Consider the following 23,474-nt stretch of genomic DNA (forward strand, 5'->3'; position numbering starts at 1 on the left):
CAATGTCTGGAGTAGAACAACACGCGCCTTAGCTTCTCAGACCTTGAGCATGAACCTTAACCTCATATCTTTCGTTAGAAGGTGTGAGATCAAGATGTTGGGTTGGAGTGCAGCTGCTTTTAATTACAAATTTCTTGGAATTCACTTATACGTGACCAGCTCCGCTGGAATGGAGTACAAAATCCCCTGACACACATGTTGCGTTGTCGGCATCAAAATGCCAAAGCTAATTGTTGACTATCGGCGCTCGTTAGCGCTCTAAACTCGGCGTCACTTACTGACTAAGTCGTTGCCAATGCAGCATGAGTTGCAGTGTATCTCGCTCTTTCTCTCGCACGAACCGATGACGCAATGTTCGCTTGGTTGTGGCGGTGGGGTTTGCTGTGGTCGTGGAAAAAAATGTTTATTTGTACATCATGAGCGTCCCCGCGTCCAATGCATTGCTATGAATGGGAATGCATACGATCGTGTGCACTTGTGCAGGGAGGTGGGGGAGGGTTACAATTTTCCGCTCAAGGTCTCGTGCACTTGCATAGCCCCGTATAGTGCGACTGATTAGTTCGGTCTGGTCGAGCGCGTCTAAGCGCGCGGAGTGAGCCGAACTCAGTGTTGCCTCGGTAGCGCCATGCGGCAGTAGTACACGCGATGGCAGGCAGCGAAGAGATCGAGCTGAACCGCCTGTCGGCCGCAACTCCGCTGCAAAACTTTGTCCCCTCAACGATACGATTTCGCAATGTAGTCTACAGGACAAATGGTGAGGTTGTAAAGTGACGTTTAACGGAGTTCTTTTGAAGGTAATCAGGTTGATTGTGTTTCAGAGAAAGAAATATTGGGCAATGTGTCGGGACGCTTCCAACATGGTCGTCTAGTGGCGCTCATGGGACCTTCCGGCGCGGGCAAGTCTTCACTCCTGAACGTACTGTCCGGTGCGCAAGTGTTCGGCATGATTGGTACCGTCACGATCAACGGTGAGCCGGTGGAAGAGAACGATCCACGCAGCGTGTACGTCGAGCAGGAGTGCCCACTGCTGGCGTTTCTCACCGTCCAGGAAACGATGCAGTTTGCCGTGGACATGAAGATGCCGCAGAGTTCCCCGAAATCGGCCAAGCAGGCCAAAATCGATGACATTTTGAAGATGGTCGGTTTGGATACGGCTCGAAACACGGTCGTTCGCAGTCTGTCCGGGGGCGAGCAGCGCCGACTGGCGGTAGCGGTTGAGCTAATCACCAATCCACCGATAATGCTGTTCGACGAGCCAACGAGCGGGCTGGACAGTGTGTCGTCGACGCAGGTGATTGCACACCTTAAATCGTTGGCGATGAGTGGCCGTACAATCGTCTGTACGATCCACCAGCCGGCTTCCAGTCTGTTCCAGCTGTTCGACGATGTGTATCTGCTGCGACAGGGACGCTGTTTGTATGCTGGGCCGGTTGAGCAGATGCTGACACGGTTTGCCCGGGTTGGATTGCGCTGTCCGGAGTATTACAATCCGGCCGATTTTGCGCTGGAATCGATATCGGCCAACCAGCCGGAAGCGCACCGGATGCTGTGCCAGCTGGTAGACGAGGAGATGCGAGAGGTTAATGCGGGTGCACCGTCCAGCCCGACGACGCTCGCTGCTCAGCTCGGACAGGGTGGGAAGAGGATTGCTCGTTATCAGACAGCTGGCTATTATCAGTTGTACACACTGTTGAAGCGATCGGTGGTGTCGTCGGCGAGGGATGAGTTTTTCCTCAAGATTCGACTCGGTATGCATCTGGCGCTGGGGCTCGTCTTCGGTGCGGTACACTATGATGCTGGGTCGGATGCGGCCAAGGTGCTGGCAAACGTTGGTTGCTTCTTCCAGCTGTTTGCGTTCGTGTATTTTACGAACGCAGTGTCGGTGGTTAACTGTAAGTGTTTATGCGAATGTGGAGTGATGATGGCAATGAGTGAGTTACAATAGAGTGAATGACATCAGCCTTGTGAAACTACAGTGAATAAGTTAATAGTTGACGTTGGTAGATGAGTCACTCATTGAGATTAAACTCTAGAATGAGTTATTTAACTCATGATTGACTCTATTCACTGCGAGAGATTTGCTGGTCAGCGTGAAGAGGTAAATTTCTCCTTTGAATTTTACTCTAGAAAGAGTAAATAAACTCACGAATAATTTAATTCACTCGAATTGAGTTGTTTTTCACCGCAAAGAGTGAAAATGTTCAAAAAGATCTAACTCTCAAATGATTTATCTAACTCACAAATCACTCTCAATGACTTACTAGTCTCTTCGAAGAATTAGAATAGTCGTTGAGGTTGAACTGTTGCAAGACTTATTCAATTAATGAACTAAATTGTTTTATTATATAAAACAGTGATAATAAAACTTAATGTTAGTGAGTTATAAGTCAGAGCAAGGAGTTTAACAAAAAAAAACTTAAAAGAGTTAAATGATAAAAAGATAAATTCTTCTTGTCGATTCAACTCACTCACTGCCATGATCGAGCTCACCCTAACCCATTCTAACTCCTTTTGCACATCACTAATGACACTTCCACTTCCAGATGCGGATGAGGTGAGCGTCGCGATCAAGGAAATCGCCAACAACTGGTACAGCCGGGAGGCGTACTTTGCCGCCAAGCTGATCCACGACCTACCGCTCCAGCTGTTCTGTCCCTCGTTTCTGCTCGCAATCGTGTACTACCTAACCGGCCAGCCGCTCGAGTGGGCCCGGTTCGGCATGCTGCTCGGTGTGTTCGCGATCGGTGGCGTCATCGGTCAAAGCCTGGGCCTGATCGGGGGCATCTGTTTCGAGGTGAAGATGCAAAACTTTTTCGTAGCGAACGCGTGCATCGTGCCGATACTGTTTTCGGGCTTCTTTGTCAATGCGGGCGACATGATTGCGATCCTGCGACCGCTCAGTACGGTGTCGTTCTTTCGGTACCAGTTCCACGGCGCGATGCAGGCACTGTACGGGTACGATCGGGGCAATATACCGTGCGGACAGGTGTACTGCTATTACAAGAAACCGACCACGCTGCTGGAGCAGTTCGATATCGACGAGTACGGGTATGGGACGAGCATTGCGAAGGCGTTGGTGTTGGTGCTGATAATGCAGCTGATAATTTACGTCGGGTTTGTGGTGCGATTGCGACGAATAAAGTGAGCCAGCGTGTTGAGCGAGCTAGTGTTGTTTTGTACAGGAGTGTAGCCATTGCATTAATGATATGGGTCAGTGGTCGGCAGAAACGTGACGTTGCGCCTGGTCAGGGTTAGTGTGGTTAGCGTTAGTGGCTTTTACGCTATAAAATGAGGTATTGCATTTGTTGTTAGTATTGTGCATTGCATAAGAGACCGGTCATAATTTGTATATTTTCTACGATTTGTTCCATTCCTCGTGCGATTAAATCACTTGGTGTAAATTATTACGTATCAGTGTATAAAAGGTTATTAAAAATAAATGAACATCTCATTATGTGTGACTATGTGTGACTGTGACAAATAAAAAGAAGGCTACATTCTTTAAAAATGAATGCTCTTTATAATATTAAAAAACTGCTTAAAATGACTGCTGTTAAGAAATTAAATTTTAATTTTTAAACCACATAATAAATAAAATTTGTCAAACGTAAGATTACTTAATATTGTTTGCTCCCCTCATGCATTATTCATTATTTCCTCCCTGTTGTTTTGAGTAGACCACAACAACACTACCCCAAACAATGCTCCGCTCTCGTATTTGTCTGTTTTCACTCGCTCTCTTTCGGGCTGCATGTGGCTACACTACTCCACTTGAAGTGGTTTGGTGTACGCTGCATCCAACTTTCTCTTCCCATGATTGCCATTTCCGTGCAGTGCTTGAAACCGGTAACAGCTGTATCTCGATCTTCCTATTGCATTGAAAACATACTTTTAGGTCAACCTTCAAAAAGTGAGAGTGTTCCAAATAAAAGACATTCAGTTCCAGTAGACAAAGAGTTCCAGTTACTTGAGACATAGTGTCCTCCCTGTTGCTCTTATGCCAAACGTCCAGTGCGCCCTTTACACACACTGACAAAGGAAAGATTATCAACGAAGCTTAATTGAACGAAGCACGCTTGCCGGGGTCTGTTCGGTCTTGTATTCACGTACACAGCCCACTAGCTATCTTGCTCTTGGCAGGGACCGACCGACCGACCCGACCGTCGATAAACCGTACGCTGGCGTGGAGTCAATCAAACACTTCGCACACTTCCCGGCAGACAGCCCTCGCAGCCAAAGTCCTCCACATTCCTGTGTAAACATTCGCGCGAACCGTTCACGCCGCACCGCGCTTTGCTTATCAGTCCAAACGCCGGAAAGATTGTGCCGTCCGTGAATTGCGAAAACAGATGTTGAGCACAGTGGCGTCCTGAGCGTGTCGAAGTGTAGAGTGTAGAGTGGTTCGGGCTTACCACACAGTCGATTCGGGATCGCCACAGTGCCAGTACAACAGGCGCAGAAGGTAAGAAACAAGGGCTTACAGCTCACTAGTTCGTGCTCTGTGGTTTCCACATATTTATTGTGTCTCGCGTGAAGCGATCGTGTCTTGAAAGTAGTGATGCAAAATGACGCGAAATTAAACTGTAGTGTCGTTTAATGGACTTGCTGTGACCCTTGGTGTGACTCTGTAATTGATACCTTGGAGAGGAACTCCGAAGACAGGCGGTGTGTGTTGTGACGATAAAACTGGACTCAATTGAACGTGGACTCAATTTTCAACTCATACAAGGGTTTGTACTACTAAAAAACATTTTCCAGTTTGTTGAATGTGTTTTAATACTGTTTTCGCCTAGAGTTATGCAATTGTTCAGTTTGTGTTTAATTTATACCAAATAGTGTACAAGTATGTGTTGGTACGTTTGTATAAACATTGAGTGAAGAGCACCAAAGCGACAATCAAACTACGAAGCAGCTAGCAGCCATCAGTCCTAACTTGCATGACTTTCGCCAAACGACAGTGTGATACGGGTTGCCTCGAACGGTGCCGTTCTTTTTCGATCAGTAGCTGTCGATCGGTTGACCTTGATTAGAGATCAAGACGGCACCAAAAAAACATATGACATAAAAGTCCGGGTTCATCCAAAAACTCCACACGTACGCCACCACACACACGCCGTGTGTTGAGTTATCAGCCGGCCAGGCCAGTGTGTTGGGTTGAGCCAGCCGCCCCGATTAGCCGTAACCTTACGAGTCGAAGTTTTCAAGTGCGTGCTGTGAACTGGGCTCAGGGCCGCCACTCTGTGAGATTATGTTTAGTCTTTGGATTTGGCGCACAAGCATAGCACCAAAATAGCAAGCCTACAGAGATGATAATGCCATCGCCCGGGAAGTTGAAGCGCTTTTCGATGGGTCGATTTGATACACCGGATTTGATACTCCATAAGGGAAGGTGCGCGCTGAAGTCGCTTTCAATGTTATCATTTCGTGTGCGCGATAAGAGCTAATGATGCATTGCGAGTTATGAATCGATGAAATGGTTCAGAAGTATCAAATGGATCGATTGTGTGCGTTTTTTTATTGCCCATTTCGATTATTGTGCAGCAGGAATTAATTAAAAGTATAAACGTGAACATTGAAAAATAGCAGCAAAACAGCGTGCCCTGATATTGGCAGTGTATGGGTAAACAAACACCGATTACAACATCCGTGGTGGTGATTGTCGGTACCTGATAATCGACAATCCAGGGTTTGACAAGCTACAGGATTGTACAAAAATACGATTGATTGATATTGGAAAATTCTTTAGAATAGATAGTGTGATACAAGATAGTGTAAATGTGTGCAAATTAAATCAGTTTTGAAAAAAAAAAAAATTATAGCTTAATGTAACAAAAAGAAATTGAAAAAAGTAATAGAAGATACCTGCAGCAATGGATAATATAAAAAAAGATAGAAATGAGCAACAGAAACATTAAAACAAGTACATCAAACTCCTAAGCCACTAATAAAAACACACGCATGCAACTGGTAAAAAAGTGCTAGCGTATTAAAAAATGGTAATGCACCGAAGGGGGTCATTTTGTCCCTCTTATGTCACATATCAGTACATCTTACAACAAGTTTTTGTAATGATACCTCGTTAACTGCGGAGTAAGATACCGCTCCATCACTTTATTGCAGCGTCCATGGGGAATTAAGATGCCAGGTTCAAGAGCTATTAATCTTGCACCTCTTAGCCTTTCATGCGCTGTAATTAACTTGTTTTCCCCCCATTTTGTTCTTTTTACAGCGACGTAAACCCCAGCAGTGGTGCACTTCTCACAGTATGAACTGGTGATTTCGCGACAACAACGCGCCTCGTAGAATAGCAACGAAAATCTCCACCAAAATGGGAACCGATACAACCATTGCGATCGAGCGCACTAAAACGCCTTCGACTCCTCCAACGACACTCGAGTTCCGGGACATCTGCTACCAGGTGCGCCATAAGGATGGACAGAACAAGCAACTGCTGAATAGTGTGTCCGGCGCGTTCCATTCTGGAAGGCTTGCCGGTATACTCGGTCCTTCTGGGGCCGGAAAGTCTACTCTTCTTAACATTTTGAGTGGATTCAAGTGAGTAAGCTGCATATAGCTTCTTCAATGAAAAGGAATAACAAAAGGTTTTACATTCTTCTAGAACAAACAATGTGTCCGGCAACATACTCATCAACGGTACACCGATCGATCGCCGGAAATATCGTCGCGAGGTTTCGTACACACCGCAGGACATATGCCTGCTCGGTAACATAACCGTCACGGAAAGTTTGGAGTTTGCAGCCGACCTGAAACTCTCACCCACCACCACAATTGCCCAAAAGTCGGCGATGGTAGTGGACGTCCTGAAGCTGCTCGGTCTCTCCAAATGTGCCCACAACCCGGTAGCAAACATATCCGGCGGTGAAAAGAAGCGTCTCTCGATCGGGCTAGAACTGATCTCCAACCCATCGATCATGTTCTTCGACGAGCCAACGAGCGGGCTGGACATTATAGCGGCGATGCAGGTTGTCGCCCATCTTAAAGATCTGGCCGCCAGTGGACGCTGTGTGATCTGCGTCATCCACCAGCCCAGCTCGAGCATTCTGCAGATGTTTGACGATCTGTTCGTCCTGTCCGAGGGACACTGTCTGTACCGGGGCCCGCTGGATGGGCTTGTCGACACGTTTAAGGCGTGCGGGTTCGAGTGTCCCAACTATTACAACCGCGCAGACTTTGCGCTGGAAATTGCAAGCCTCAAGCACGAGGGGAACTTGCTGCAGCTAAGAGAGCGTGCCAAGCAGCAGGCGATCGAAGCGGTCGGCGAGAAAGTTGTCCCAAATGAAGGATCGAACTGTGGGGAGAAAGATGCCATGTTGATGCCTCCGGGAGTTGTTGAAGATCAGGAGAATAGCACAAGCTCAGCTTCAGACCGTCAATATCTAACTTCTGAATGGGGGCAGTTTATCACGCTTACTCGTCGTACAATGCTGTGCACATTTCGTGATCTTCAACTAACGAAGATGCGGCTGCTGGCCCATTTGTTTGTGGGATTGTTGATCGCGGTCGTGTTTTACGACGTCGGTAACGATGGATCGAAGATGCTGAGCAATGCGTCTTGCCTGTTCTTCTTCCTCATTTTTGTATTCTTCGCCAACTCGATGCCTTTAGTCATGACGTGTAAGTGTTGCCGAAGTCAATATCTCTTATTGAAAGTCCATACATAACACTCCTCTACTTCTCCACAGTCCCTCTGGAGACGTCTGTGTTTGTTCGGGAGAGAATGAACAACTGGTACTCACTTAAGGCCTATTACTTCTCCAAGCTAGTGGCGGACTTTCCATTTCTGGTAAGTTATCATACCTGGTTACTCTTATTCCTCAAACTGAAGTGTTCCCTTCGTCTTTTCCAGATACTGGGTCCATCCGTATTCCTTGCCGGTGCTTACTACCTAACCTCCCAACCAATGGAGCTCGATCGCATCGTAATGCTGTGGAGCATCTGTATCTTCACCAGCTGGATCGCCCAGATGACGGGACTGCTGGCGGGCAGTGTGCTACCACTCGAGCTGAGCGTCTTCTGCGTCCCCTGTTCCGTCATTCCGATGCTAATCTTTTGCGGGTTTTTTGTCCGCTTCCGTGAGATGTTTGACTTTCTCATTCCGTTCACGTACGTTGCCTACTTCCGGTACAGCTTCGAGGGAGCGATGCAAGCGATCTACGGGTTCGATCGTGCGAATCTACCCTGCTCGGGTGATTTCTGCTACTTTAGCAAGGTGCCCAAGTTTCTGGACAGCTTCGACATGCTGGAAAACACGTTCGTGATGGACGTTTGCGGGCTGCTCGGGTGGATCTTTGTGCTGCACGTGGGACTGTACGCGAGTCTCGCGTGGAGACTGAAGCGAACTCGATGATCGCTGCCGGTGTGTGGTGGAGTTGGGTTGCTCTATCCCTAGTGACACTTGTACGTAATAAGTTGGCATTTATTTTATCGAGTAAGCGACACGTTTGTATGTTAAGTTTTAAAGGATGTTTTTATGTCTGTCAGAGTATACTTTTTAGTGATTAAGAGAACTTGTTTCGTTCTCCCCCCAGATCGGGAGGGTGGCACAATAAAAATGGGAATCAATTTACACTTTTAATACCCTTCGCGCCATGTGAAGCGACACGTGATGACGGACACATTGTATAACACGCGTCGTGCACGTTGTGGTGTTTGCAGGCATTTGCTGGTTTAAATTATTCCATCAGGTTCGCGTTACACCGTCACTACCGTACCCGTAAGTGCCGTAGAGAATAGCGGGAACTGATCTGGCGAATGAAACTTGCTGTAAAAGGTGGATGTAAATTTGTTTACCAACAAGTGCATATGTTCGATAATTCAATCCAAGGCGAGCATTTGTGTACAGAGTCGTTAATATATATATGTGAGTGTATGTTTGTCGTCGTGGTACTGAGTGAAACTCGTCTCATCTTCAACACTCCAATCGGTAGTTGACATTCCACTTCCACTGCGGTAAGCGTCGAACATAAATCTTCCTCGTTTCTTTTCGACCTCTCTCTCTCTCCCCCTCTCTCTCTCGTTCGTTTACTCCCATGAATGATTCTTCGTCGAAAAAAAGGAAAACATCTTCATTCAAATGAAGACAGCGCGTGGTGGTGCGGTAAGTGATCATTGGAGATGAAGTTGACTCACTGACGTTCGCACCCGAACGGTGGACACACAGTGGAGCGGTATGCGTGTTTGGTTTTATATTTTCGTCCACAACAATGCTTAAATAATCTCCCATCTATATGCTTGCGAGGGGCTGAAAAGAACACACTTGGTTTAGCAAAACAAGAAAAAAAAGTAAATAGAAACGAACGCAGCGAGAATGTCCGGATAAACCCTAAGCCGTACACACTATGGGATCATCCATGAAATACGGTACGCTCAAACCTATCGGTGTAACAATTTGTTACATAGCGCAGGGGTCTCCAAACTTTTCAATTCGCGGGCCGCATTGCTTCTTAAATAACGTTGTTGAGGGCCATTTTGACGTTACTTTTGGTAATGAGAACGTTTAAATCTCGTTTTCATATGAAAATACTTAATGAATATTTGAAAATTCTGCTTTTTTCTTTTATAGTAATTTGATTTTTTGTCAAGGTTTAGTAGAAATTAAAAATTTGATGAAAATGGTCAAACTAATAGGATATTTACATTATCCTTTGCAATATCATCGCGGGCCGCATTATAGGCTTTCGAGGGCCGCATGCGGCCCGCGGACCGTAGTTTGGGGACCCCTGAAATAGGGGATAGAGACTTGATATTCTGTAGCATACCACAAAGCAAGATGTTCCAAAACTTCCATGTTAACATTAAAGGGTTGGTCAAGGATTATGAACAGTTTTTCAAATATTTCTGAACGAATTGTATGGATTATTGTGGAGAACGTAGTCAATGTAGAATAAATATAGAAATTGGTGAGATTTTTTTTATAAAAAGCTTGTTAGTTCGTAAGTTGTTTATGTTCCGTTAACAATAATATCAAAACAGTCTTTCCTATCAAAATCTTAAAAAGAAAATGAAAAGTATGCCTAGGAGTTTGCGTTTGTTGCGTTTGAACAGAACATGTGTTTCTGCTTTGTTCATGAACTATTGATTTGAACAGTTTATGTTAAATAATCAATGGGTCCAAGCAAACAACAAATTATAGTTCTCTAATTAAAATTATTCATTTTTATTTATTAATTTTTCTATTTATTAATTATAAGAAGCAGCCCAAGACCGCAAAGCGGTTGTAGCGCCGGATAACTTGAATGAATGATTACGTCTCGACCGTAAAATCTCAACCTTGTCATCACGTATTCCATGGATGATACCCCATATGTGCGCCATGTGGACTGCCAGCTATTCCGAATCGCCCCATCTAATTCTTAGTGGCCGGAACCGGTGGAAAATCTCTCCCAAACGGACTCCATCTCCCCAACCCCGTCCCTATTGTAGCTGGGTGGGTGGAAGATTTAAGCGTGTATGTGTGTCCATTTGTATATATGAATAAAAGAGAGCGGGCGCGTGTGTTTTCGCCGAGATCGGTTCATGGGTGCGCGCGCGCGCGTGAGAGGAGAATGCGCGAGCGCGCTACGAACGAAATTTTGTCGAACGTCCGGAACGCCCGAAACTCGCCGGCACAAAAGCAGCAACACATTTATGCTCAGTCAGCCAAGTCGCTCCGCGGTGTTCGCTCGCGCGATCGTCTTAACGTGTGGTCCGTGGAGGGGGGCCTTTGCGTTTTGATCCGGATATCGGGCAGTTTTAGTTGTCGGGCGGTTTTCAGAGGATCCGGGCGAAGAAGTAAGTGGATACCAAACAAGCTGCTCGGTCTTGTCGTTCGGAGTGTTGAGTGTGTGTTATAATATCTGGACGTGATTTCTGATCAAACGATCGTTCCAAGATGTCTACGTCTGGACGGAGCGCAGCGCTTTAGATCATTAGCGTTGGAGATCATTAATATGCATATTCCGACCGAGTGTGTGATCATTTAAACTCGGGGTGTGTTTCTCTATGCGTGTGTGGGTGTGTTAGTGTGTGTGCGTGCGTAAGAATGTGGCGCGCACATTGACCTTTTCCGACCCCACTGTGAGTGCCTAAATTGATCTTTGTTAGCTGGAGCCTCTTCGCTCCCAGGGTGACAGTTTGACGAAGCACGACTCATCGGCGGAAGTTATTGGCGATCATTGATAGTTTGTTGTCCGAAATTGGATTGTGAAATGGCGACAAAGGGGGTGCGCATAAATTGCGTGCACTGCATACCACATCACAGTGACAGGAAATCATCACAGTGCCTGCGACGATATGCAGGAAGAGTGGACAGGGTTCTGCACCAGTAATGCCAGATGGTGTGTGCGCGCTTGCTGGAAAGATCACCTTCCTCGATCGTGACGTCATGCCGGTGATTTAATGAGCCCACCCCATTAAAGACCTCCATGTTTCTGCTCCATGGAAAGGTGTAATGTGGAAGAATGAAAGAAAAGAGAGAGAGAGAGAGAGAGAGAGAGAGAGAGAGAGAGAGAGACAGAGAGAGAGAATGAGAGAGGTTTGCTGCAGTGAGAGCATAAACAGCAATAAACAAAGAAGAGATTGTAAGAGAGTCTCGGAATAGGGTGAGCACGACGGAGAGCAAGCGCATGATCGTGCGGTCAGGTGAATTTTTGACAGATCACACAGAGCACCACGTGACGTCACTGTGGGTTGTTGTTGGTGGTGGTGCGGTGGTGGTGTCTGTGGCATCTGAGGATCACGCCTAATGTTTACAAACATTGTCGGTTCATTAAAAAAAGCGTTCAGCACTACGATTATGTTTATACGACGCGCTCTCCGTCTCCAGTGCGTCCAGCACGTCGTTAAATGCGTTTGTTTGTGTTTATTAAAACAACAATTACGAGTGGAGTTTTTAATGTGATGGTTTTTTTTGTTTTGTTTTGTGGTTCCTTCCAGTCACCGAAACATGAGTTCGGAGGAAACGGTTGAGGTGGTCATACCACTTGTGAAAACCATCACCAACCTGACCTTTCGGAACCTGTCGTACAGTGCGGGGCAGAAGCAGCTGCTGCGCAACATCTCCGGCACGCTCAAGTCTGGCCGATTGACTGCAATTCTGGGCCCATCGGGAGCCGGTAAATCGACGCTACTCAACATACTCAGTGGCTTTAAGTGAGGATTAAACTGCAAATTATTTGCACCGATGTTAGATAAAAAAAAGATCTCGTTTTTTGCTTTCCAGAACGCAAGGAGTTAGCGGAAGAATACTCATCAACAATGAGGCGGTGGATTGTCACAAGTACCGCCAGCTAGTCGCGTACACCGAGCAGGATGTACCTTTGCTGCAGAACCTTACCGTACGAGAAACGCTTCACTATGTTGCAGATTTGAAGCTGTCGAAGAACGTTTCCTACATCCACAAGACGAAGATCGTGAACGATATCGTAGCCCTGCTGGGGCTACAGAAGTGCTCGCACAGTCAGGCGAAAACACTGTCCGGTGGAGAGCGGAAGCGACTCTCCATCGGGCTGGAGTTGGTGTCAAACCCGAAGATTATGTTCTTCGATGAACCGACCAGTGGGTTGGACAGTGTGGCGTCCTATCAGGTGATCTCGTACATGAGGGATCTCGCCCGGCAGGGCCGCTGTGTGGCTACTGTGGTGCATCAACCCAGCTCGGAGTTGCTGGAGCTATTTGACGATGTTTATATCGTGGTGGATGGGCGCTGTATGTATCAGGGATCACTAGACGACCTAATACCGACACTGGAGGAGGTCGGCTTCACCTGTCCGCCGTACTACAATCGAGCCGATTTTGGTACGTGTTTGAGATGATTGAGCACATTGAAATGGTTGCTAATGAGCCCCTTTGTTTGTCTAATTGCAGTATTAAAAATAGCGTCTCAGAGGACCGACGATATGGACAGTGTGGAGAAGCTGATAGCACGGGCCGATACCGCCATTAATGGATACCTGGAGAATGGTAATCGATTTGGCGCCGACGTCATGATCGAGAGCAGGCACACCTAATCTAACCACTTCCCGTCCCCCAGGTAGCACACACTTGGAGGAGTGTAACAACCTGATGGCAGAGAGCAGAGCCTCCGCACAGTATCCCATCGCCTGGTGGCGTCAGTTTGTCGTGCTGGTACGCCGAACCGCGCTCTGTACGCTGCGAAACATCACGCTGACCCGGTTCCGGCTGTTGGGCCATCTGCTGTTCGGCCTGACGATAGGGAGCGTGTTCTACGACGTGGGTGACGACGGTGCCAAAGTGTTATCTAACGTGTCCTGCCTCATACTCTTCCTCATGTTTATCGTGTTTGCGAACGCGATGACGGTGGTGCTGACGTGTAAGGGAAAGCTGGCATGCAAATGTAGTTGCAAATCTACGAACCTTCAACACACAATCATCCCCCTACTCTACTTACAGTCCCCCTTGAGATGGCCGTATTTGTGCGGGAGCACAAGAGCAACTACTACCCAGTGTCCGCCTACTACTGCTCGAAGCTGGTAGCTGACTTCCCGCTGATGCTGGCCGGGGTGAGCTGCTTTCAACTGATCGTGTACTACTTAACCGGCCAACCGAACGAAACGGACCGGGTCGTGGCGTTCTGGGGCATCTGCGTATTGTTCGGATGGTTGGCGCAGATGTACGGCATGGTCGCAGGCAGTGTCTTCCCCCTAGACGTCAGTCCATTCGTGGTGCCGGCGTCCATCATACCGGCGGTCATGTTTTCCGGCTTCTTTATCCGGTACAGCGAACTGTTGGCCGCGTTTCGACCGCTCACCTACGTCAGCTACTTTCGGTACGGGTTCGAGGGGCTGGCCCAGGTAGCGTACGGGTTCAATCGAACGCAGCTCGGGTGTAGCGAGATGTTTTGCTACTATCGCAAAACGAGCAAAGTGATGGAAATGCTGCAGATGGAACCGAACCGTTACTGGTACGATGTGGCGGGCCTGTCCGTGTGGGTTGCCGTCCTTCACGTGCTGCTGTACGTGAGCCTGAAGGTACGGTTACGGCGCAACCGGTGAATGGGCTGTTGCTGGAATGGAATCTTGCATCAAAACCCCGAACGACCTTGGGCGGTTTCGGTGCAGGCGAGCGTCTGGATGGTGATCGTGACATTGAATGCGTGAAGTGTTGTTGAGTGCAACAACCTCAGACAAGACAAGGAGCACAGCAGAGCAAGAGCGAGATGCAAAAGAGTACACATAGTCAACGCGGGAAATGCGATACCGTAGCTTTTTTGCTTATTAATCCGACCGTCTATAGATAGAGCGACAGTGCTGAGAACCCCCAGTAATTGTAGCAAGACTAAGTGTAAACTATTAAAGATCGCATTTACTGACTTTTTTTTTACAAAAAACTAGTTGTGTTTCTTACTCCCATTGACGTCACCGACTAGACGAGATCTAACCGATGTGTGAATATCTTGTTTGAGTAAAAACTATACTCGGCCCCCGAGTATCATTTTGTTTGCCCTTCCAGTTAGAGCCCGGACAGCTTGGAGCTTGGATTTGACGCGTGTTTATATCTGTCTCTGCTTTCCTTGCTACCTTTCGCTGCTATTTTCTCCCTAGGTCTGATGCGAAATTAGCCCCTTAGGCCCCGAACTGCAAGAGCCGGACTGACTTCCGCGACTATCGCCCCAAGCGGAGCGTGACCTCCAACCAGTCGGTTGGTGGTGGCCGGTAGGTGAGCATCGTGTTGTTTGAAGTTTGTCACACGGCTTTGGGGGAACGCCGTGTTATCAGGGGTTAAACAGCGCTCGGAACGTGTATGTGAAAGTGTCTGTATCTCTGGGTGTGCGTTTGCATATGCGAAACGATTTAACACGCCTCATCAGTTTCTGGGAACTCCCCCGGGCAAGCAGACGTTCGCTCGATAAGTCCTCGTTAGCACATTTTCGCCCCCCGAAAACAAAGCTCTCCGTCGATCAGTTCTAGTTTCTAGGCAAAGCGTTACATGGGCTTGTCAGTTATCAAGTCCAAAAAACGGGTTTCGTTGTGCCGTAAGAAACTCTCGAAGGTACTGCGGAAATAGCTGCACGAGTAGGAGTAGTCCACCCCTCGAGACACTGGAGGTAGGTATGCCGTTGTTCGTTGGCAATGCCATCCATGCATCACCATGTGGTTGGTAGATCGTGTAGCGGGTGCAGCAGCTAGCAGAATCGCAGAAACCGCCAGAAGAAATGCACTTCCCACAGCACGGAGTGTGTGTCTGTGTAATTGTACTCCCGCCGGTGCACTCGCGCGCCCGAGACCGGTTTGAGAACTAGTGACGGGCCAGGTGATAGACGTACAGGGAACGGAAAAGTGATTGTCGTGTCTCAGGGCTTGGGCTGCACTGTAGCAAGCAGGTATGTTAAATATCAACCCGGACTGCGTGTGACGTCTACGTGTGTGTGTGCGCGCGTCAATCCCCCACCTAGTTGCGGAAAATTTTCAATAAATCTAGTAGAAAAATGAGCCACTACTGGATTGCGGGGTTTCGTGCTACCGGGACCTAAGATGAATCGGCGCCGAGATGGATCAGTCGCGACTAAGGTGCCGTGTAGACTGGAAGCTAGTGGCTCAGGTAGTGCTCAGCGTACTTTACAGGCAGTGTCTTTATCCCCTTTCGGTGTAGGTGATCTTTTAGCAGTTAAAGTTACTGCCTTAAAGGAAAAGAAGATAGAGACAGTAGCAATCAAGTTGTAAGTGTCATTTGTGAAGCAAATTTCAATCACAGCATTGGTGAAAAGTAAACGGAACTGGGTGTGGCGGGCGTTAGAATTGTGTGTGACGCATCTTCCCATCTGAATCAACGGTGCCGCATGCAATAAGCGTGCTTCCCGCTTCAAGATGAGCGTAGATAAGAACAGCATCGAGATAACGATACCGCTAATGCAGGGCGGTACGAATCTACACTTTCAAAATATCGCCTATCAAGTGCGGCATCAGAAGGAGGACAAACTGTTGCTGAAGAATATTTCCGGCACTTTCCGAACAGGGCGGCTTACTGCAGTTCTCGGTCCATCTGGAGCTGGCAAATCAACGCTGCTGAATGTGCTGAGTGGCTTTAAGTGAGTGTAATCCCAACAGCTCCTGAAACTCTTCTGCTAACCATATCTCCCACAGGACGCAGGGCGTTAGCGGGAACATCATTGTCAACAATGAAATCATTGACCGGCAGCGTTATCGACAGCTGGTCGCGTACACCGCACAAGATGTAACGCTACTACCCAACATAACGCTACGTGAGAACCTTCACTACGCGGCCGATTTGAAGCTGGCAACGAACGTACCGCTAGCGCACAAGGTCGAGATTGTGAATGGGGTGATTGCCCTGCTGGGGCTGCAAAAGTGTGCCCACAATCAGTCGCAGGTGCTGTCCGGGGGTGAAAAGAAGCGACTGTCGATCGGGCTGGAGCTGGTGTCGAATCCGGCAATCATGTTCTTCGATGAGCCTACCAGCGGGCTAGACAGTGTGTCCTCGTTCCAGGTGATCTCGTACATGAAGGATCTCGCCCGGCAGGGTCGGTGTGTGATTAGTGTGATCCACCAGCCAAGCTCGGAGTTGTTGGAGCTGTTCGATGATATCTATGTGGTGGTGGATGGTCGGTGTATGTACCAGGGTTCGCTGGACGAGCTGATACCGACGTTTGCGGAGGCTGGATTTCACTGTCCGCCGTACTACAATCGGGCAGATTTTGGTAGGAATTTGTGTTTTTAATCAATTTTAAGCCCTACTTAAACTTACTTTTTGCTCTACAGTGCTAAAAATAGCGTCCCAGTACGACTCCAAATGCGCCGAGGTGGAGAAGCTGATGGTCAAGTCCGAAAAATCCGTCAGCGCCTCAATGAACTTGGGTAAGTAGTGCGCCTAAATGTAGGCAATGGATGTGTTTCGAATTTGAAATGTATACAGATGGGCTCAACGGTTGTTTTTAAATTATTTCAGGCATTCAGCGCGAGTACGATTCGACCGAGTTTCTGGTGGAAGGACGAGGCCCTCAGTATCCGATCAGCTGGTGGAACCAGTTCACCACCCTAACACGCCGTACGACACTAGGCACGGTCCGGAATCCGCAGCTGATGGGGCTACGCTTTTTCGGCCACGTTCTGTTCGGCTTTACGATCGGCTTTGTGTTTCACAACGTCGGTGACGATGCGTCCAAAGTGCTGTCCAACATTTCCCTGCTGATCGCTTTTCTGATGTTTATCACGTTCGCTAATGCGATGACGGTTATATTGACCTGTAAGAATATCTGCCGAATAGAACTTTGGAATTTTGGAGCGTAATGGGAGCCTTTATTTCCACTTCTTTCCAGTCCCGCTCGAGATGGCTGTGTTTGTGCGGGAGCACAAGAGCAACTACTACTCCGTGTCGGCGTACTACTTCTCCAAGCTGGTGGCCGACTTCCCGTGGATGCTGTCTGGGGTGACGGCCTTTCAGCTGATCATGTACTTTCTCAGCGGGCAGCTGTACGAGACGGATCGTGTGCTGATGTTCTGGGGCATCTGCGCGTTGTTTGGGTGGCTGGCGCAGGTGTATGGGTTGATCGCGGGGTGTTTGTTTCCGATCGAAGTCAGTCCATTTATTGTGCCGGCTTCAATCATTCCTGCGCTGCTGTTTAGTGGGTTCTTTATACGGTACAACGAGCTGCTGGATTTCTTTAAGCCACTCACGCTGGTAAGCTACTTTCGGTACGGGTTTGAGGGGTTGGTGCAGGCTACGTACGGACACAACCGGACGGAGGTGGGTTGTAGTGAGATCTTTTGCTACTATCGCAAAACGAGCAAAATCCTGGAAGCCCTCCACATGGAACCGAACCGCTACTGGACGGATGTGCTCGGGCTTAGCATCTGGATTGCGTTCCTGCACATCGTGCTGTATCTGAGCCTGCGGCTACGACTCCGATGGAACCGTTGAGGGATGTAGAAAGATAGCAAAAGAAGTAGAAAAAAGGTAAAAAAAGCAACCTCCATCACAAATTACAAAGTAAAGTTCGAGTTCTCTTCATTGGCCTTACTACTAGTGTTACGTTGCAAATGGATAATCCAGCTCTACCAAGGGTAACGCGCACACATGGAATGTGTGTTCCGTCGTAGTTGCGCTGCAACAGCGCAGCACACGGGCGGTGTAGTATTTGCGCAAGCTGCAGGAGCGATATTTCATTCTGGTTAGCGTAAGCGGCAGCTATGAATGAATAATTTTGTAGAATATTAACCACGTCAACGCGGGCGCAAGTCAACAACATCTAGCGCGAAACACGCGTTTCGTATAATGTGACAGAATAATCCCCCAACCTCCAGGAGGGTGGAGGATGCAACTCATGGCTAGTTGTTTAACTTGATAAGCTAACGTTAAGCAGTTTAAGAACGGTGGCAGATCTATTATGAATCATGCAGTTTTCTTGTGAAAGTGTGTGTCTGTGTGGGAAAGATGAAAAACAGCAAATAAAGTGTATTTATCGACTAAATGGTGTGTCTGACTGCCTTAAGCACAAATCTAGAGCGTTGTTTGTGTTGCGTGTTTTCGAGTTTTCTTTCTTTTCTGCTGAGGCGTCTGTGGATCCGTTCAATAAACTCACCTCAGGAGATGGCGGGCGATCGTTCGAAAGTGATTATGATGCTTCTTAAAGCGATGTTGAATGGTGCAAAAGTCCGTATATTTGTCTTGATGTGGCAACTCGCTCCAGCATGAAGCGCCACTCGAGAGCCCAACGCCAAGTACCCCAAGAGCTGCTGCTTGACCTCTAAGACTGAGGCGCCGCAACTGTTGGCTAACCTGTTGGTTTGAAGATCGTTTCTTCGATACATTGGCCAATATTATCGGGGCCAGTTGAAAAGGGCAAAAGGCTAAGACGATCGCAGAAAGATGCCGATCCGAAACAGATGGGGATTCGGTTTTTTGTTAGAAAAAGCACCGTTCGATTGTTGTGCACAATCTGGGCCAGTTTTGCGACTTGAAGACGACCGTAGCCTCAACGACCGTCAGCAGCAGGAGGAGATGAATGAATAAAGATCGGGCATTGGGGGAGGCAATTGGACAGGTAAATCCGGTTGCAGATTATTCTCGTCGATCGTGCACGATTGAAAACGAAAACGTGTTCTAGCGGGGGATGGTTCGATTCACGATGCAAACATTTGCAAACTTGCTCTTAGGAGCAGTGGAGACACGGATACGGGAGGATTGATCGGTTTTGCCTTCAGATGTGCCGATTGGTCACCTACAAGGCGTGAAACGTGCGCATCTTCGCACTACAATTACAGACAATTGCAACCGCAAGTCCTACCCTGTCCCTAGCAGCGCGTCTAATCCGGAGCCCGATAAATCATTGACGAAAGGGATCGGAAGACGCAGATTGAACAGTGCACGTGCCCACGAAATGTGCAGTTGGATGCACTTGAAATCGGTGCACTTGGCACGGGGTAACGAACTTGTCTGCGGGCGGAGCGGGAACAAATCTAACGATCTGCGGGCATGAGCGATTAAATTGCGCATCTTTCGCGGTGCACCGATTAATCTTGTACTGGGCGCAATTAAAGCGCCGTTTTGGCATTGGAAGTTAATCACGACAATCAAAGCCATTGCATAACCACCTTGACCGAATCAGAGATTCGGTGAGGTTAAGTGGGAAATTATCAAGAAGAAGTCGTCGTTGAACATTAAATTGGGCGAATGTTTTGGAGGAAAAATATGCCGCTAACTGCACGGGAAGATGTCATTTTCGACTAATTGAAAATGAATCATCGGGAGCTTTAAGATCACAACAACAAAAAAGTTTGGATAACTGTTTTTTTCTTTCTACAATCAAATATGCTTCCGGTTATTCACACAATACGATATTATGCGGGTTTGTAGTAAACAAAACCCCTCCAAGTTTCACTTTTTTCTTGTGCTGAGTAATCCATGTAACTGCTGGTGCCATCTATTATTCACCTCCCCATCCCCCATGTACAGCTTCTGTAAACCGAACAGAGCTGCTATTGTGTAATGTGATAACTCAACAGAGCACTGGGGAGGTATCACGGTACGCCGGGTGGCTCTGACTAAGCGAGCGGACATCGACCACCTGTGTCATCGTTGACGCTGATCGCTTCTAGAAGCTTATCTGTCAACAAAGCAAATTGAAACAAAGCGCAATGTAAAGCGCTGCAAACATGTTACACTTCTTTCGCGGTGTCCCTTGGGTCGGAAAAAAGTCACGATGTCGTACATAGCAACCGCTGGAAAGATCTACTGAACTAGATCTTGGTTTGTTGGCGCAATCGGAAAAGAATGTTCCCTGGTCCATTAACAACTTGGTCTGAAGATAAGGAACCATTAGACCATTGTTTAGAGCGAAAGAGAAAGTGAAAATGAATAATTGGGTAATTTGATAAATGTATTCCCAAAAATACTGAAATATAACTTTTATGCAACCATCAAATGATTTTTAGCCGAATCATCTGCCCTAATTTCTACGTTTATTTACATTGAGGTCTATTTAAGGAGAAATTCGAAGGGACCTAACGCATTCTTCTTCCAGAGACCAGAAACATGCATCTTAGGATTTGCAAAAGAGTATCATTACTAACAAATTAGTAAAAGTAGTAATCTTGTGATCTCATTCTCCTGTGAACTTTCATTTCATGATTCAACTTCAAGAATATTGATAGTTTTGTCCAAATAAATCATTAAAATATTCAAACTGAGCTCCTGAATTACACTGATGCTGCTTCTTGAAGGAATTCCAACCACGGCCATAGAGAATAATTAAACATGCCATTGCGCTGAACGCGGAACACAATAGATTAACACGCCTCGATCATATCTGTCTGTCTGCGCATCATTAGGGTGGTTGCAGTTTTCCACCCAAGTTCAGTGATCGTCATCATCACAGAACACACCGGAGGAATGCCATCCGTCGCTTCGATCGGTTAGCAGCAGCCGGCCGGGTGGCAAGCGAGGCCACCCTATTAGAACATACAACAAACCGCGACGACCTTTACCAGTGCACAGAGCAAAACCTTCACTCCACCTGCAAACCACCCCACCTGCCGCATGGTGTGACCTTGACCAAGGCGCTGTGTTGTGATGAGTGAACGATTTTCATCCACCGATCGACGGCCGATCAGTTGCAGTCGATCAATCGCCGAAGGTTTCAATAGTTCAGTGAGACACCCCTGCGTTGCTGTAGGCCATAGGAAAAAGTGTCACTCAGCTGGTATGTGCGCGATTGATCTCTGTGCTGACACTCCTGTTTGCAAATAAACACGGTCAGTCAAAAAGCAAGAGAGAGGAAGAGAGTGTCATGTCATGGGTAGCGAAACGATTCGCTAAGGATGGGCACACGTCACCTCCGGGAGGGGTTTTTGAAGGGTGACGCAGTGTGCTAAACGGTACAGTAACGGACATTAAGATAGGACCCTTTTTTTTCAATGCACCGTGCACTTGTTTTGCCACGTTACTCGTGTTTGTGTGTGTGTATGTGTGTATTTGTGTGTGTATGTGTGTGTGTGAGTGTGTGTGTGTGTGTGTGTTTGTGTGTTTGTGTGTGTGTGTGTGTGTGTGTGTAGTAGTAGAAAGTGAATGTGCTTTTTAATGTGTATTTGCAAGTGCGCGGGTTTGTGTCTGAAAAACATAGCTTGCCATGATGTCATATTGCGTTGAAATTATTCTTATTATGTGTGTTATCATGTGAAACATTGTGCGTTTACACTTGGATAAAAACTAAAGTTTGCATCGACAGCAGCCCTTGTTCCTCGGACGAAAACGCAGGTGTGCTGTTTCATGAATGTGAATGCGACACCGGTGCGAAATGGACACACGCACAATAGCAATGAACTCGGCATTCTCTCACAGGTGTTTCTCCAGTGCACACCATTGAAAGGCCTTCGTGCATCTCTGCGTTGCACGTTGTGTGCGAATGGTAAACTTTGTGCGTGCATTGAGCTGGCGCGCAGTTGTTCTTTTCAATGGGCGTTTTGTTTCATGAGCGCGGCAGTATTCTTTTCTCGATTTTGAAGGGAAGACGCTTACTCGCGTACTCGTTGATAGTTTTTATCCATGCGATGTTTTCGCTGCTCGACAACGATGTAATTCATCGCGTATAGAAGTAGAACGCAGGCAGAGCACGGGATCAGCCGTGTCCAAGTTTTTAACCAGCGCGTTCTTGACGGTCCAAGCAAGCAATGTTAGTAACAATGGGTCGAGGTAAACGTTGTACCGATTATCAGCGCCATATGTAAAAGCGAATGGCTGCTGCTGGCATTAAGCGCAAAAGGATCGAGTTCGTAATGGAACGATCGCGCACTTTTGTGGCAAACGCGCTTCGGACAACCGAAACGTGCTTAGACAACTGAAACGCGCTTGGACAACCGAAACGCGCAAGTCAACCGGATGTCCTCAGAAGACCACGGCGAAAGAAGACCGTAACATTGTTAATATATCGAAAACACACTGATCGCGAGGGCGGTGGTCCTGCTTATCACACCAAAAACCTAACCCAAAACACAAAAAAGCTACTTACAAATCTATACGAAACGACCTACTTGTGAAACAAACACACACATCACTACACATTCAAACATACATCCACACACACACACACACACATGCACACACACATACACACACACATACACACACATACACACACACACAAACACATACAAACCACACATAAACTTGGCCCAACGGGTGCACGGTGCGTTAAAAACCCAATGCCCTATCTTTCTGTCCGATACTGTACCGGTCGCCTCATGCCAAACGCGTCGACATCAATGGGCGCGCGCCACTGCGTTGACAAATGGGCACGGGACTTGTACGGGTGTACGAGTGCAGTAGCGAATGGAATTGCGTTTGCCCCGGGACCGAGAAAGTCGTTCGCTTTTGGTGCGCGGGGCAAACCAATAGAATGCCATATCATAAGTGTATTTTTAATGTTTTTTTTTCGCACACAGACCGGAGAGGTGTTAATCGTGCGCTCGCTATATTAGTGAATTCTAGCGTTAGCTGGCCTTAGAACTTTCATGATTGGCGATCATCGATCGATCGATCAGATTGGAATGTCACAACGGGAGTTGGCTTTATCGACTTGTACGGAGACCCGTTTCCCAGGAAGATGGATTATGTTGCACTGGCGTAAAATGGAGTTGCTCGATTGCCTATTCACCTTCGCCGTGTGTACATCTTTCGCCTAGAATTGGCAAAGGTGAAGCGGCCAGCTTGTGCTTCTTTTTTACGATCAATTGATATTTAATCAGTGTCCGGGTAAGGGGTTAAACGTTCCGTTTTGCAGGAAATGTCAAACTTTCAATAGGTATGCCCTTTCGTGTTTGTCAACGCTAAACAAGACTTCGGCTTTGGAGTTTTTTTTTAATTTTGTGTCATATTTGGCATCCGGATACATTGTCTACTAGTTCGGTCGGCTGTAAATGGCAGGCAGTAAGACAAGTTGCTAATTTTGTGTCCTTCAGTACAGACATTGTATTGAAGTTAGCAGGAAAAAAAGAAGCTAAAAT

General features: G+C 47.3%; 3 protein-coding genes across 3 annotated transcripts; all 3 read left to right on the plus strand.

Moving 5' to 3' along the window:
- Positions 1–166: 166 nt before the first annotated feature.
- On the plus strand, positions 167–3,544 carry LOC120957888 (ATP-binding cassette sub-family G member 4-like). Its single transcript, XM_040380312.2, has 3 exons — positions 167–754; positions 819–1,892; positions 2,544–3,544. The coding sequence occupies exons 1-3, from the start codon at positions 646–648 to the stop codon at positions 3,143–3,145; spliced, it is 1,785 nt and encodes a 594-aa protein (XP_040236246.2). The 5' UTR covers positions 167–645; the 3' UTR covers positions 3,146–3,544.
- Positions 3,545–3,835: 291 nt separating this feature from the next.
- On the plus strand, positions 3,836–18,459 carry LOC120954750 (ABC transporter G family member 2-like). The gene is made up of 15 exons (XM_049608227.1): positions 3,836–4,462; positions 6,230–6,555; positions 6,620–7,635; positions 7,704–7,804; positions 7,868–8,364; positions 11,935–12,150; positions 12,221–12,795; positions 12,865–12,960; positions 13,031–13,330; positions 13,411–13,988; positions 15,783–16,045; positions 16,101–16,675; positions 16,737–16,832; positions 16,924–17,220; positions 17,294–18,459. Exons 2-15 carry the CDS (start codon positions 6,329–6,331, stop codon positions 17,893–17,895), a joined length of 5,439 nt encoding a protein of 1,812 aa, XP_049464184.1. The 5' UTR covers positions 3,836–4,462; positions 6,230–6,328; the 3' UTR covers positions 17,896–18,459.
- Positions 10,581–14,349, plus strand: LOC120957889 (ATP-binding cassette sub-family G member 1-like). The gene is made up of 6 exons (XM_040380313.2): positions 10,581–10,791; positions 11,935–12,150; positions 12,221–12,795; positions 12,865–12,960; positions 13,031–13,330; positions 13,411–14,349. The coding sequence occupies exons 2-6, from the start codon at positions 11,945–11,947 to the stop codon at positions 14,010–14,012; spliced, it is 1,779 nt and encodes a 592-aa protein (XP_040236247.2). The 5' UTR covers positions 10,581–10,791; positions 11,935–11,944; the 3' UTR covers positions 14,013–14,349.
- Positions 18,460–23,474: the final 5,015 nt, after the last annotated feature.

Source organism: Anopheles coluzzii, chromosome 3, assembly GCF_943734685.1.
Source record: "Anopheles coluzzii chromosome 3, AcolN3, whole genome shotgun sequence".
Taxonomy (NCBI): domain Eukaryota; kingdom Metazoa; phylum Arthropoda; class Insecta; order Diptera; family Culicidae; genus Anopheles; species Anopheles coluzzii.

Bases quoted from the DNA above. Each gene is read 5' to 3' on its own strand.
- LOC120957888 (XM_040380312.2), top strand. From the start codon at position 646: ATGGCAGGCAGCGAAGAGATCGAGCTGAACCGCCTGTCGGCCGCAACT. The intron at 755-818 runs GTGAGGTTGTAA...ATTGTGTTTCAG, and splicing joins TGTAGTCTACAGGACAAATG to AGAAAGAAATATTGGGCAAT. The intron at 1,893-2,543 runs GTAAGTGTTTAT...TTCCACTTCCAG, and splicing joins CGCAGTGTCGGTGGTTAACT to ATGCGGATGAGGTGAGCGTC.
- LOC120954750 (XM_049608227.1), top strand. From the start codon at position 6,329: ATGGGAACCGATACAACCATTGCGATCGAGCGCACTAAAACGCCTTCG. The intron at 12,151-12,220 runs GTGAGGATTAAA...TTTGCTTTCCAG, and splicing joins AACATACTCAGTGGCTTTAA to AACGCAAGGAGTTAGCGGAA. The intron at 16,833-16,923 runs GTAAGTAGTGCG...AAATTATTTCAG, and splicing joins CAGCGCCTCAATGAACTTGG to GCATTCAGCGCGAGTACGAT.
- LOC120957889 (XM_040380313.2), top strand. From the start codon at position 11,945: ATGAGTTCGGAGGAAACGGTTGAGGTGGTCATACCACTTGTGAAAACC. The intron at 12,796-12,864 runs GTACGTGTTTGA...GTCTAATTGCAG, and splicing joins CTACAATCGAGCCGATTTTG to TATTAAAAATAGCGTCTCAG. The intron at 12,961-13,030 runs GTAATCGATTTG...CCCGTCCCCCAG, and splicing joins TAATGGATACCTGGAGAATG to GTAGCACACACTTGGAGGAG.